The sequence below is a fragment of the Mobula hypostoma genome, chromosome 5, assembly GCF_963921235.1.
Source record: "Mobula hypostoma chromosome 5, sMobHyp1.1, whole genome shotgun sequence".
Taxonomy (NCBI): Eukaryota; Metazoa; Chordata; class Chondrichthyes; order Myliobatiformes; family Myliobatidae; genus Mobula; species Mobula hypostoma.
In genome coordinates, this window is record NC_086101.1 from 139,980,771 (window position 1) to 139,996,655 (window position 15,885).

At 40.9% G+C, this 15,885-nt stretch overlaps 1 protein-coding gene across 1 annotated transcript in view; it reads right to left on the reverse strand.

Moving 5' to 3' along the window:
• The window catches only part of LOC134346305 (cilia- and flagella-associated protein 95-like), a 42,271-nt gene extending 26,647 nt beyond the window's left edge, over nt 1-15,624 (reverse strand). The window contains exons 1-4 of the mRNA XM_063047658.1: nt 15,530-15,624; nt 12,960-13,074; nt 8,502-8,620; nt 1,531-1,599 (exon numbers count right to left, since the gene is read on the reverse strand). Of these exons, the coding sequence (XP_062903728.1) occupies nt 1,531-1,599; nt 8,502-8,620; nt 12,960-13,074; nt 15,530-15,624 (398 nt within the window). The remainder of the gene's footprint in view (nt 1-1,530; nt 1,600-8,501; nt 8,621-12,959; nt 13,075-15,529) is intronic.
• Nucleotides 15,625-15,885: the final 261 nt, after the last annotated feature.

The window sequence follows — 15,885 nt, forward strand, 5'->3', positions numbered from 1 at the left end:
ACATTTGAGAGATACCCAGAGATAGTTATATGGGTTTAAAAAAATGTAGGGCTGTATGGGAGGAAGGGTAAAATTGATCTTGGAGTAGGTTAAAAAGTTGGCACAACACTATGGGCCAAATGGCCTGTACTGTGCTGGAATCCAAATGGCCTGTACTGTGCTGTACTATTCCATGTCCTATGTTCATGTATTGGTCAATGCAGTGAAGTGATATTTCACTATTGTTTTGCATCAATGAAAATTCATACAATTTATTGTGCAGAAACAATCCTTCTAGTACTCGTTTTCCACATGAGCCATTACTTTCCCCTTTTCTCATCACCCTTTTGAACATTTACTGATTGTTTTGTACATATAGCTCAAAAGTGGAAATATCTTCTCAATAACTAAGTCACTGCATTGCTCCAAACTTTTACAGTTTTCCATTAGGCTACTTATCTGGCTTGCTCCTTTCTATATTTAATTCAGGTTGGACCTTGTATTTCTACTATCCTTACCTGCAATGTGGTATTTCACATCACATTGAGATGTTAAGATACCTATATACAAAAAGATATTAAGATACATATTCCTTAACTACCACATCCATAGAAAGTTTAACATCTATTTACCTTTGAAATTAAAAGATACGTTTTCTGTTAAATTCCTTAGTATCATTTTAGAGGATCTGTCTTGGGTCCAACACATAAATGCCATCACAATGAAAGCATACCAACACTTCTACTTTCTTAGAAGTTTACAAAGATTTGGCATCTTATCTAAAACTTAGACAAATTTCAAAAGATGTGCAGTGGAGAGAATTCTGACTAGTTGCACCATGGCCTTGTATGAAAATAGCAATGCCCTTAAACAGAGAAGGCTACAAAAAGTAGTAGATAAGCCCAGTCCATCACAGGTAAAATCCTCACCGCCATTGAGCATATCTGCAAGGAGCACTGTTGCAGGAAAGCAGCACCTGTCATCAAGGGTCCCTACCATCCAGGCCATGTTCTCTTCTCACTGCAGCCATTATCAGGGAGGTAGTACAGTAGCCTGAAAACCCACACCACCACGTTCAGGAACGGTTGTAACCCCTCAACCATCAGGCACTTGAACCAGTGGAGATAGCTTCTTTCACCCCAACACTGAACTATTCCCTCAACTTATGGACCACTTTCAAAGACTTTTCATCTCATATCCTTCATCTCATAACATTTGTTACACTTTGTTTATTAATATTATTGGTTTTTTTTTGTACTTGCACAGTCTGTTACATTTTGCATATTGTTTGTTTGTCCATCTTGTTGCATGTGGTTTTTCATTGATTCTAGTGTGTTTCTTTGTATTTACTGTGAATGCCCGCAAGAACATGAACCTCAGCATTATACATGTACTTTGATGATTAAACTTTCTTTGAAGTGTTGTACCTGGTGACATATATGTATTTTGATGACAAACTTTCTTTGAATTTTGAACCTTTAATCGTTGTGACCAATCATTCCCTTTGCCAAGGGATTTGCACAAGTAATGAGCTGGAATACAGGTACTCACATCTTGAAGTGGTCTGGATGGTGCCTTGGTAGAGCATTGCAATGGTTTGCCTCAGGGCAGCCAGAAGTTCTAAAATTTGAAAAGGAAATTTGTAATTTTTAAACGAACATTAAAAACAAAACTCACCCAAATCATTATTCACACCATTGCTATACAACAGTCAGTTGTCAAATATTCACAGCTGTTTCAAGATTGTGTGGCTTACTCACTGAGTCTGACATCATTTCCAGAAACAATCTGCCCCATTGCTAAATTGTTAACCAGGCTTCTCACAAATGGTAATCCACACAACCTAATTCTAAACCAATATTGTTATGCAGTAAGGAGTTGATTCAAAGATATAATAGCATGGTATTTATCAATGATGTGAATTTAAGCATAGGCGATATTATGAAGTTTGCAAGCAATACAAAAATAGCAATCTGATTGATAGTGAGGAGGAAAACAGTGAACTGCAGGAAGGTGAAGTGGGAAGAAAAATGATGACTGGAAATTCATCTGGAGGATTGTGGAATATTAACTTTGGGAGGACAAAGGCAGCTAAGGGAATCTGTAATAAACTGTAGGACACTGAGAACTGTAGATGAACCTTGGGATTGTTATGTCTTTCCTGATTTGGTTTGTTTATCTCTAATTACTAGATCTCACTACTTGTAAGGTCACAGCTATTGTTGATTACTTATTATCACATTGTTAGGCATTTAGCTTTTGCTGTCAAGTTGGCTATTATATAATCGTATATTCATTTATTTGTTAGAAGCACTTGTTAGAAGTCAAAGGAATTTCAAGCAATATTTAAATCTGCTTTTCATTATAACACCAATAAATACAGTCTTTTACACTGGTTCCTTGCGTACTGTGACGCTTTGGTGAATAATAAAACCACCCAGCCTGGAGTTATCTATCTGTCTCACTTAAGAAAACAGGGAAAACAACTGAGCGAGGGTAGAACAGGGATCTTGGAGTGTGCGTGGAGACAGATAGATGAGGTGGTTAAGAAAGCAGGAAGGATATGGTTTTTATTGGCCAACATGGTGTATGCAAGGATAGAGTCATTAAATTTAATTGTATTGGACACTTGTATGTTCAGATGTGTCACCATGTTAGTGAAAAGATAAGAATTATGGGGTTGGTGTTAAGACGGGAGAATTTAAGATGCAAGCAAAGATTAGACTGGGTTTGTCCTCCTTTGGAATAGAAGAGATTAAGTGGAAGTTTCGTTGAGATGTAGAGTTCAAAGGCTTATATAAAATGAACAGGAAGATCTATTTCCATCATTAGAGGGGTCAATAATTGGGGTACAAATGTTCGGGATAATTGGTAGAAAGATAAATAGGCTGAAGAGCCTGTTTCTGAGCTCTATGACTCTATGGTATGACAGCCATAACAAAGAAAACATGAATCAGGTTTCATCCCCCTGCAATGGAGATGAGGACTACGTCTGATAAAACCAAATAAGCTAAGGGAGCTTTTGGATCCACATGATCTGAATAAGGTACTGAAAAGGAGCCATTATTCGATTAAGGTAAGTGAAGAAACTCCGAGCAAAAATTTTCAGGGTACTCAATATAGAGACTAAACCTTGACAGGTGAAATTCCACACAAGGTGTTTGTTTCCAGTGACTCTGGGGAGATATTATGTTCAAGGATGCATTTGGCACCAGCACTTCACCCAAAAAGTATCACAAAGACTGAGTTGGACTCTTGATGTACCTGTTGACAAAAGGACTAAAGTGGATGGTAGTCTTTCTTTGGGAAAGAACAGGCTGTTGCAGAGGCAGCGATAGGTCATCACAGAAAGGCAGGAACTTTAATGAACTTTGTAAAAAGAAACACTTGAAGTCCCATCTGCAGAAACTAATTTTTTTTAAAAAGCATTACAGATACTGGAAAGCTAGAATAGAGTTATAGACGGGTCCTTCAGCCCAACTCATTCATGCCAACCTTGATGCCTATCTATACTAATCTCATTTACAAGCCTTAGGTCTATATCCCTCTATTCTCTTCCTGTCTAAGTACACATCCAAATGACTTTGAAACATTAAAATTGTAACTGATTCCACTGCTTCCTCTAGCAACTCCTTCCATATTGTTGTGCTTTAAATCTCCTTTAAGTTTCCCTCATCTCACTTTCTACCTATGCCTTCTAGTTTTAGACTTCTCACCTGAAGAAAAAGATTCTGTTATCTACCCTATTTATATCCCTCAATTTTATAAACCCCTATAAGGTCACCACTCAGACTCCAATAGGGAAAAACAGCCTCCCCAACTCTTCTTACAATCACAGCCCTCCTTCCCAGGCAACACCTTGGTGAATAATCTGCATTCTCTCTATGGCTTCCTGTAGTGTGGCAACTGGAACTATACACAACACTCCAAGTGGAGTCTGACCAATGTTATGTACAACTGCAACATGACAGCAAACCTCTTCTACTCAGTTCTTTGGCCTATGAAGGCAAGGGTGCTAAATACCTTCTTTATTATCCCTATCCACCTGTGAACTTTAAATTTACTCCACAAGGCCCCTCTAATGTCTCCACCATTTGCTTCTCTTAGTATTCGATGACCAGAAGTTCACAACCTCACATTTTTTTGGATTAAATTCGATTTCCCACTCTCTGTTCAACTTTACAACTGTTCCTTCAATATCTAATACTTGCATTAATTTTTGAGTCATCAGAAAACTTAATAATCAGTCCATCCAACATTCTCATCAATTATCAACAATTATCCCAGCACCAACCCCTGCGGTACACCACTGGTTTCAGATTTCCAATCAGTAAAACACCCCTTGCCCATTACCTTCTGCCTCCTATCACCAAGGAAATTTTGGATGTGGTTTGCCAATGTACATTGAATCACAAGTGGTCTTACTTTCTCGACCGGTCTACCGTGCAAGACATTGATAAACGGTCGTTTAAAGTCCATGTAAACCTCATCTATGGGCTTGACTTTGTCAGTTTTCTGACTTAGTTTAAAAAAAAACTCAGACTGTCAGATTTCCCCTGCACAAAACCACTTTGACTCCTAATCAGCACTGCCTTTCCAAGTGAACATAAGTCCTGCTCCTTAGATTTCCTTTCCTCAATAATTTCATTGATGTAAAACTCAATGACCTGTAGCTTCTTGGCTTAATGTTTATGCTCTTTGTGAATTAAGGAAGAACATCGGTTATTCTCAAGTCTTCGAGTACCATGGCTAATAAAAATTTTTAAATCTCCAGAGTCCTAGGAATCTCCTCCCTTCCCGCCCCCATTGTATTTTGGGATGGATTTCATCAGGCCGGTGTATTATCTACCTTAATATGTCATTATCTCTAACACTTCTTGGGAATATCAGCATACCACTCTCCTAACTCTCCATTCTCCACATCCTTCTACTGAAAAGAAGTACAGGTATATTTTTAGGATCCAGCTCACAATCCCCTGGCTCAGCACATAGATATCTCTCATGGTCCCTAAAGGAACCTGTTTTTTTTCCCCAAGCTATGCACTTAGAAAAGTTGTTGGGATTCTCCTTCATCCAGCTCTCCAAGATCAATCCACGTCCTCTCTTTGTGCTCCCAACTTCTATTTTGCTCTTCCCTAGATCTACTATAAACTTCAAATACTCACTTGATGCCAAATATTTCCTTCTTCTTTCTGATCCCAACTTCACAGGAAAGCAGGAAATCTCAGTTTTCAATAAAGGGTCATGTTGACCCATTTCTCTTTACACAAATGCTTTCTAAGCTGCTGAGGGCTTCTAGTAGTATGAAATTTATGTGCATACTGAGGGAGGGTTCCTTTCTAGGTGATATAATCACAACACAACAGCAGTTCTCATGAAGATACCCCACAATGCTGTAAGGTGGGGAGTTCCAGGATTTAGACCCGGAGATCATTAAGGACAATGATGCATTCAACATGGAATGTGTTTTGGAGGAGAACTTGTGGATGATAACATTCCCATGGGTCTACTATCCTTCTAGCTGGAAAAACAATCACGGATTAGGAAGCTCCCCTTAAACGAGTTTCATGGAATTGCCTACTTAAACAAAAAATTTAGAGGTTCAATTTAAAGGATAACAAAATGTTTTGTTATGATCTAATAAAGTTCCTTAGGGTATAAAGTCATTATTATTGGATGGTTCATTGCACAGATGTGTATGTACATTACAATATAACCACAACAAAATTAGGAGAGTTATTTATATTACTGAGACAGTTACGGGCAATTCATGAAATCATGGTTGAAGGGCAATTTCACCTTTTATTGCCAGGAGTAAGGTATCTCAGCCATACTTAAGTAAGTGAGGTGCAGAATGTGGCCTCCTACCAATGGAAAGGAGCAGGCTTTCAGTTTGTACCACAAAGCCTGAAGGTAGTGTATTAACACTATGTTAAGAGAATTAATTACTATTTCAATGCCTGCCTATAGCAAGCTGAGCCAATGTTTGAACAAAAATCGAAATTCCTAACCACAGCACCACCTACAGACATGATTGGAAGAATGGAAGAAAGGCACAAATTTACAGAATGTAGAACCACAGTATGGGTACATCCCAAAAATCCTTCTTTGCTGAGAAGGTTCTTTTTGAAACATAGCAAGCATAGAGTGCACAACAAGCTCCTACCAAAAGAATTGTGACATTGACCAAAAAAAACCTTTGCAATTGGAAAGATAAATACTGGCAAGGAGACTGGTGTAATTTCCTGCTACACACATAAAAGTTGCTGGTGAACGCAACAGGTCAGGCAGCATCTCTAGCAAGAGGTACAGTCAACGTTTCGGGCCGAGACCCTTCATCAGGACTAACTGAAAGAAGAGACAGTAAGAGATTTGAAAGGGAGAGGGGGAGGGGGAGATCCGAAATGATAGGAGAAGACAGGAGCAGGAGGGATGGAGCCAAGAGCTGGATGGTTGATTGGCAAAAGGGGATATGAGAGGATCATGGGACAGGAGGCCTAGGGAGAAAGAAAAGGGGGAGGAGGGGAAGCCCAGAGGATGGGGAAGGAGTATAGTGAGGGACAGAGGGAGAAAAAGGAGAGAGAGAAAAAGAATGTGTGTATATAAATAAATAAATAAATAACGGATGGGGTACAAGGGGGAGGTGGGGCATTAGCAGAAGTTTGAGAAGTCAATGTTCATGCCATCAGGTTGGAGGCTACCCAGACGGAATATAAGGTGGTGGTCCTCCAGCCTGAGTGTGGCTTCGTCTTTACAGTAGAGAAGGCCGTGGATAGACATATCAGAATGGGAATGGGACATGGAATTAAAATGTGTGGCCACTGGGAGATCCTGCTTTCTCTGGCAGACAGAGCGTAGGTGTTCAGTGAAATGGTCTCCCAGTCTGCATCAGGTCTCGCCAATATATAGAAGGCCGCATCAGGAGCACCGGATGCAGTATATCACCCCAGCCGACTCACAGGTGAAGTGTCGCCTCACCTGGAAGGACTGTCTGGGGCCCTGAATGGTAGTGAGGGAGGAAGTGTAAGGGCATGTGTAGCACTTGTTCCGCTTACAAGGATAAGTGCCAGGAGGGAGATCAGTGGGGAGGGATGGGGGGGACGAATGGACAAGGGAGTTGCGTAGGGAGCGATCCCTGCGGAATGCAGAGAGAGGGGGGAGGGAAAGATGTGCTTAGTGGTGGGATCCCGTTGGAGGTGGCGGAAGTTACGGAGAATAATATGTTGGACCTGGAGGCTGGTGGGGTGGTAGGTGAGGACCAGGGGAACCCTATTCCTAGTGGGGTGGCGGGAGGATGGAGTGAGAGCAGATGTACGTGAAATGGGGGAGATGCGTTTGAGAGCAGAGTTGATGGTGGAGGAAGGGAAGCCCCTTTCTTTAAAAAAGGAGGACATCTCCTTCGTCCTGGAATGAAAAGCCTCATCCTGAGAGCAGATGTGGCGGAGACGGAGGAATTGTGAGAAGAGGATGGCATTTTTGCAAGAGACAGGGTGAGAAGAGGAATAGTCCAGATAGCTGTGAGAGTCATTAGGCTTATAATAGACATCGGTAGATAAGCTGTTTCCAGAGATAGAGATAGAGATAGAGATAATTTCCTGGTCTTTTTTTCTTAAAATGGGGTCCTTTACAATCATCTAAAAGATCAGACCCAAACTCCAAAGGAGCTTTCCGAATATTTTCCCAGAACTTTATCATTTGAGGATGAACTTGGATTTTTGTGTTTACCATTAGAGTGGGCCTTGATCTTGTAGTGACCCAGAGGCAAGAGCCCTTTCAGCAATAGACAATAAAATCACTAAACACCTTAAGGTGATCCTCAGGAGCATGGCCAAACACAATTTAACACTTGGTCACAACAGCAGGAATCACAGCCTGCAAACTCTTTGTACTCAAAACAAAGAGCAATGCAAGTTGTGGTGGGGGGGGGGAGGGGAAGAGACAGAGAGAAATAGAGACAGAGACAGAGAGAGATATTTAGCCGCAAACAACAGGAATTCTGCAGATGCTGGAAATTCAAGCAACACACATCAAAGTTGCTGGTGAACGCAGCAGGCCAAGCAGCATCTATAGGAAGAGGCGCAGTCGACGTTTCAGGCCGAGACCCTGAAACGTCGACTGCGCCTCTTCCTATAGATGCTGCTTGGCCTGCTGCGTTCACCAGCAACTTTGATGTGTGTTGAGAGATATTTAGCAGTGGAATTCAAGAGTAAGCAAATCAATGCATTTCTCTGTAACCACAATGAGAACTATTATTTATATATTACTTTTAATAGGAGAAAAAACCATTGAGGTGGTTTAAAGGCACATTAGATTTTATTATTTGCCCTTTTGTTCTATCTTGATGTACTTATGTATGGAGTGGTCTTTCTGGTTAGCATGCAAACAAAAGCTTTTCACCTTATCTTGGTATATGTCACAATAATAAACCAATTAGCCATTGAGCCATTGTTCACAATCAAAATACTCAAGAATTACATTTACTAAACGTGATTTTTTTTCCTTAAATTCCTTTCAAAACGTACCTCCCAAAAAACTCTGTCATGGTATCCTTCATGTCCATTAATGATTTCCTTTCCCTCAGTCGATAATCATCCTTTAAATTAATTTGTGACATAAACGACTCTGTAGTGGTAGTCCAATCCTTTAACACAAAATGAGCACCTGTTAAGTGATGTCTGCCTCTTCTTAGTACTGGGGTATCAACATAATCCCTTAATTTCATTTAATTACAATCTGCATTTAATAGCTGGAACAATGCGAATTTACTCTATCAAGCGTGTCAATCATGAGGAGAGAATGAGAAAAATTGACCACAGCAGAGTGAGGTTTAAAAGAATGAGAAATAGTCTCATTAAAACAAAGATCTTGAGAGGGGTTGACCAGGAGATTGTTGAGAAATTGTTATCTCAGGCTGGAAGGAATAATGCCAAAGGAACACAGTCCCTGGATAAGGTTTCAGCCATTTTGGACAAAGATGAGAAGTATGTTTTTCCCCTCAAAGGGTTGTGTATCTCCGGATTTCCCTCGCTCAAAGGATGTGGATGTTCAATCTGAGAATGAAATAGCTGAGTTTTGCATCAAAGTCAAAGTAAATGTTATTATCAGAGTACATATATGTCATATATGCATTTTCCTGCGGGCATACTCAACAGGTCTATAGAGTAGTAACTATAACAGGATCAATGAAAGATCAAATAGAGCATAGAAGACAACAAACTGCAAATGCAAATATAAATAAATAACAATAAATAATGAGAACATGAGATAACAGAATAAAGAGTCCTTAAGGTGAGACAATTGTTTGTGGGAACAACCCAATGGATGGGGAAATGAGTGCAGTTATCCCCTTTTGTTCAGGAGCCTGATGATCGAGGGACAGTAACTGTTCTTGGACCTGGTGCAGCAGTGAGGAAAGAGCATCACCTGGGTGGTGAAGATCTCTGATGATGCATGCTGCTTTCCTATGTCAGCGTTTCACGTGGACGTGCTCAATGATTGGGAGGGTAGTACCCATGATGTACGAGTCAAATCCATTACCTTTTGTGAAATTTTCCTTTCAAAGGCATTGATGCAGCCAGTCAACTCCACTACACAAATATAGAAGTTTGCCAAAGTTTTTGATGTCATGGCGGACTCCTCAGGAAGTAGGTGTGCTGCCATGCTTTCTTCACAACTGCATTTACGAGGTGGGAGTCAGGCAGCATAGCAGTTAGCATATTACAGCACTAGCTGGAAGATCAGGAGTCAATTCCTACTATTATATGCTCTCCCTCTGACTTTGTGCATTTCCTCCAGGTTCCCTGGTTTCCTCCCACATTCCAAAAACATATGGTTGGGATGAGACAGTGAGAATGGTATGTTGATGCCAGAAATTTGGTGACACTTGTCGGCTGCCCCAGCACAACCCTCACTGATTTGGTTTGACCCAAATGACACGTTTCACTGTATACCTTGATGTTCCTGTGACAAACAAACCTAATCTGGCTTTGTAAGTAAATGTGCTGAAAAGAAACAGCCATGATATTCCTGATGGCAAAATTGTAGGAAAAGGCAGCTTCTATCTCTTAGGTGATAAGGACAGCCTCATGCTAATTTGATAATGGCTGAAATGGACCTTACTTTTATCAATCCATGTTGGTTCTGAAACTCTTAAAATCCTGAAAGGTTTCTCTTCCTGCACTGTAACAAACCCTCAGTTATGAAGGGATAACGGAGATACTTTTGTGATCTAGCCTCTTAAGTGTATTGAGCTCATTGCCTCCTGTCTCACAGCAGAGTGAATGCATTACCACAAGCGAAAGACCTGACCATGGTAATTCTGTACAGCACATGAACAACAACTGCATTTCAGTAGCACCGAGAAGCAGCTTCATAGAACCAATATCAGATCAGAGTTAACCCCAGTGACAAACACTGCCAAGCCAATCACATAAATTAAATCTGAGGTTGATATTTTTTGTTGACTGAAGGATATGTCACAGGGTCCTGGACTCATAGAGAGATACTGCACGGAAACAGGTCCTGCAGCTGCTCGAGTCCAAGCAGACCATCAAGTAGTAATTTTTATACTGTACCTATCCTAACCCATTTCATTCTCCTCACATTCCCATCAACTCACCACCCCTGCCCTTAGAGCATAGAACAGTACAACACAGGAACAGGCCCTTTGGCCCACAATGTCATGCTGACCCAGTTAAATTAGTAATCAAATGGGCAACCTAACTAATCCCCTTTGCCTACACGATATCCATATCCTTCCATTTTCCTCACATTCATGTGTCTATCTGAGTATCTCTCAGAAGTCCCTAATTTATCTGCCTCTGCCACCCAAGGCACCACACTCCAAGCACCCACCACGCCCTGTGCAAAACAAGTTGCCCCGCACATCTCTTGTGAAATTACCCCCTCTCACCTTAAATGCATACCCACTGGCATTAGATCCTTCAACCCTGGGAAAAAGATATTGTCTGTCGACTCTATCTATGCCTCTTAATCTTAAAAACCTCCATCAGATCTCTCCTCAACCTCCTCCACTCAAGAGAAAACAACCCACATTTGTCCAACTTTGGTCAACCTCTCGTGAAGTGAAAACAGCTTACCCCCACGTCCATGGGCTGCCTGTTATGAGGAGGTAGTCGCAACAACTGGCAAACAGCGACACAAAATGGGCCTCACCCACTCAGTTCAGACCCTTGTCAGGACAACTTGCAGTGGCCAATCAAACTGACCGATATGGTCAGAAATTGGAACACCCAGAGGAAGGACATGCAATCTCCACACTTAAGCAGCACCCAGTATCTGGACTGACCCTGGGTTCTGGAGCTGACGGGCAGCAGTTCTACCTGCTGCACCACTGTGCACGAAGACTCTTTTGGTTAACCTACAGATCAGCCACATTTACTGATCGGAGAGAATAGGTTCCAAGTACTAAATGGGCTCTTGCTGTTCCGATTATTAGAGGTCTCTACCCTGCATCCTCCTGAGAGGAAGGAAAACAACTCAAAGAGTCGGCAAAACAAAACTGGTCATTGACTTCAGGAAAGGGGACTGTGCATATGTCCTGTTCATATCAATGGTGCTGAAGTTGAGAGGGTTGAGAGTTTCAAGTTCCTTGGAGTGAATCTTGCCAAAAGCCTGTCCTACTTTGAAGCTACAGTCAAGAAAACTCAGCAGCTCCCACTTCTTCAGGAGGCTTACCAATTTTTAACTGACGTACAATAGAAAGCATTCTCTCTGGTTACATCGTGCCCTGGTAAGGCAGCTGGTCTGCCTATGAAGCTGCAGACGGCTCAGCACATCACAAAAACCAGCCTCCCCATCATGGGCTCAGTCTGCACTTGATAAAGCGGACAACATAATCAAATAACACACATCAAAGTTGCTGGTGAACGCAGCAGGCCAGGCAGCATCTCTAGGAAGAGGTACAGTCGACGTTTCAGGCCAAGACCCTTCGTCACAATATCCCACCCACCATAAACATTCTCTCTTCACTCCCCTATCATTTTATTCTGTTACTCTTTTGCCTTGTACTACATCAATGCACTGTTGGAATGAATTGGTCTGTACTCAGGACAAGTTGTTCACTGTATCTCGGTACATGTGACAATAGTAAACCACTTTACCCTATTACTGCTATCTTTGGACTACCTAAAATTTCTAGTAATCTTTCCCCTTCAGCCCGTAGAATGATTGCATTTCTTACTTTAATGGCGAAAAGATGTATTTTACAACATTGGAAAGAGCTTAATGCTCCAACTACCTTTTTTTGGTTTTCTCAGACGATTTTATGTTTGAATCTGGAGAAAATTAGAAGTAACCTTTATGATTCTTCATTTAAATTTGAACAGATTTGGGGACCTTTTATTCGATATTTTCATTTAATGTAATATTTACCCTTCTTGTTTTCTAGTCACAGTTGCTATACAGAGGTCGGGATTGAGGACGTGATTTTAAGTTTAACTCTGTTTGGTTTCAAGTTAGCCCATTGCTTTGCTTTGCTTTTAGTTAGTTGCACGGTGGGTTTTTTTTTGGGGTTTTTTTTTTCTTTTTTTCCATTGATATATATAAAATCTAGTATACTATTATGTTATCTTGGTTTCTTATGCTTAAATTACATTGTTTGTAGTATTTTCTTTTTGGTATTGTTATCTTTTGGAATTTTATTATACTTTAACATTGTATTAATGTTTATATGGCTTACCTTTTTTGTATACTTACTCAATAAAAAGATTTAAAAAGAAAGAAAGAAAAAGGAAAATCATTTACCATCACAAACAAGAGAAATAATTTACAATCAGCTTATATATGCAGAGTTATACCCAGAAATTTGCTGCAGGCGTTTAAAACACAATTGAAACTTTTGCCAAAAGCATCAAATAAGTGCAACCGAATTCATGTTTTGGCTCTTGGACTTTCTAGTAAAAGTATAAATTTAAACATGGGTCCATTTACTGATTTATCACTTCTGGTTGATTACTTACTCCATCACTAAGGCTTGAAAGGCGTTTATACGTTGAGCGCAGCAAGTTTTTCCGCTCTCCTTGTGGTACAGCATCTATATCATAATCTTTAGGCTCCGCCTCCCTGTGCTGATACCTACATAGAAAAAGATATCAAGGTAGTCACTAGGGCAGTTTCTACTCTATTTTGAGGAGCAGGAGATTCTCCCCAAGTGCCTGGGCCAATGTTAGCTCCTCGTCCAACCTTTCCAGAGACAGGTCATCTCTTCATTTCACACTGTTCGGTGTGGAATCTTGCTTATGTGCTAGCTTCCTGACACATGTTCTACATCTTGACATCTAAATGCTTTCCTTCCATGGAACAGTCAACCCTCCTGACAAATAGTCCAGGATGGGGTAAGGGAGGTAATGATGGCTAGAAATGTGCCACAAAGATGCTGAGGACAGAAATTAATCTTATTAATGCCTAGGGCAGTCTCTAGAAGCTGAATGATTGATGCACACTCCTGTTTTTACTTTCTTAAATACCACAATGCACATTTTGTAAAGAGGTGCTTCATAGTGAGTCTTATGACCTCACTTGTGCAGGCACCTCTCTACAAAGAGGTTTCTTCCTCTGCAGTGCAGGAATCAGCTGAACTACATCAGAGGCACCAAAGGAATATTCATCAACTCTCCCTCTGAATGCCTTCATCATTTTTATACATGCAGTGCTCCTGCAATCCCAGAGGTGGAGTTGCAAATTGAGCATGACACTGGGAGTGGATGTTCTAGAAATGTCAAACGCAGTTCCCCTGCGTACTTCTTCTGAGGCTACGTCCACACTAGACTGGATAAATCCGTAACCGAAGCTTCATTTGACCCTCCGTCCACACTGAAACGACATTTTCCTCCCCCAAAAATGGAGTTTTTCTAAAATGCTCTCCAGAGTGTTTAAATCTGAAAATGCCGGCTGGGCGTTGTAGTGTGTACGGGGTAACCGGAGGTTTTAAAAAACTTGTCGTCCCTTTCATCGGTGAAGAGACTATGGCTGTAGGAAATGTTTCCAGGGTGATCCCTCTGTAGGAGTGGGGAAGATGTTGGTGGGCCACCAGGGGGTCTGTGTGCCCATATGTGTAGCTATTGTAGTGGCTGTGAGGCTGGTATTGTGGCAGTGAAAAGTACTGTTGGGGGGGGGGCCGAGCTATCATATTCCTCATCATTGCAAATCCCTCTGCAACAGAGTTAGTCAGTTTTTCAATGTTCGTTGTCAGTCGGGTCATACTGTCCATGAACTCCCTATCAGTTGCCTCCATACATACACCAAGTATACAATTTCCTCTTCACTTGTTTTCTGTAGATGTGTCCTGCACATGCCCAGTAGGAGGATATTTGCCCAAATACCCGGTTTAATGTGGACAGAGATATTTTCAAAAACACCTGGTGCGGACACCTATCGTTTTTACGCCAAACCGGCATTTTCAAAATTATCCAGTCTCTTGTGGATGTAGCCCGAGGTAAATTTATAAGTGGTATCAAAGTGGACAATCACAAAGGTTCTAAGAAAGAGCCTTGGGAATCTCTTATGATGTCGTAAGTGACAATATCCAGAATGTTTTGATGCAGTGCATCATGGCCTGGTACAGAGGATACAGACCAATAACAAGCAACCCTCTTTTATATTTATTTTCAAGATGTGGGTGTTGTTTACAAAGTTAGTATTAACTGCCTTCTTTGAATTAATATGAAGCAGATGATCGGCTTGGTTTATGAAAGTCAATCATAATGTTGCATTTACAATGGTGTTGGACTGGAGACACATGGAAGCCCATGTAAATGAGGAAGACTTCAGCCAGATGTTATGTCTCCCCATGTTTCCCAAACTAGGAGAAGTAGGTTCAGAATTAGGAGCTGATGTCACAAGACAAATGTGCAGAATTCCTTCTCTCAAAAATGGAGGTGGCACAAAAGTGAGAAGTAAAATACTTTTATTTTAAATTGTACATTCTTAAAAATTAAGAGTTAATGTTCAATGCCAGAGAGGGTGAGCACTGCTAATTTTTAAAAGAGCTCTCAGACTAGAGTGGATAACTTTCTGCAGTTTAATATCCTCTGCACAAATATATCAATCTTGTAATTAACAAGATGGCACGTCTGTAAAGATAATGGATTTGCACCTCAAACTGTCATCTTTGAATGTTCTGATTTAACTATTCATCTAAATCCTTGACAGCTTCACTGGACCACGTACACACAAGCATCATTAGCGTTACCCTTGCTAACAGTGGTATGTTGGCTAACAGTGAAAATCCTATTTATAGATAAACATCATTAACTCTATTATCATTTCTCTCCCTCTAGTTGATCTCTCTCTCTCTCTCTACCACAACACATCTTCTACATTTTGTTTTATAGATGCAACTAATGTGTTTCCCCTCCCCTACTCTTCCCCTCCCACCTCCAGGTCAGCTCCTTCAGTCCCAGCAGGTCAGAACCACCATATTCTATATCATTCAAAGTTGAATCAGGAAAACAATTGATTAATTCTTAGTGTCTTTACATTTGAAAACATCCAAGGCTTAATAAGATTTTCCTCAGATTTAATTACATACCAGTTGCAGACCAACACATGTCTGGCATATGTCTTTTGAGTTGAGCGGAGAGCAAGAGATCCTTTACGATCCTCAAATTTGTCTCCAAAATCCATTTTCTTATGTCTCCTCCCTTTTGATTGTTCTCCCTTTTATCCACCCAGTGTGCTCACACTCAAACACCACTCGCACTTGATCAGTCTCTTGGTGTACTTGATCACTCTGCTCCACAGTGTATTCTCCTCTTTCCCACTACATTCCTTTCCTCTCCTCGAGCTGTTCCTGGTTGTTCAATTAAAATACTTTCTCTACCTCAAAGCCCTAGCTCTATCCTGCTGTCTGTGTCTGTAATTTGTTCCCTGCCCGTTCTCAACAAA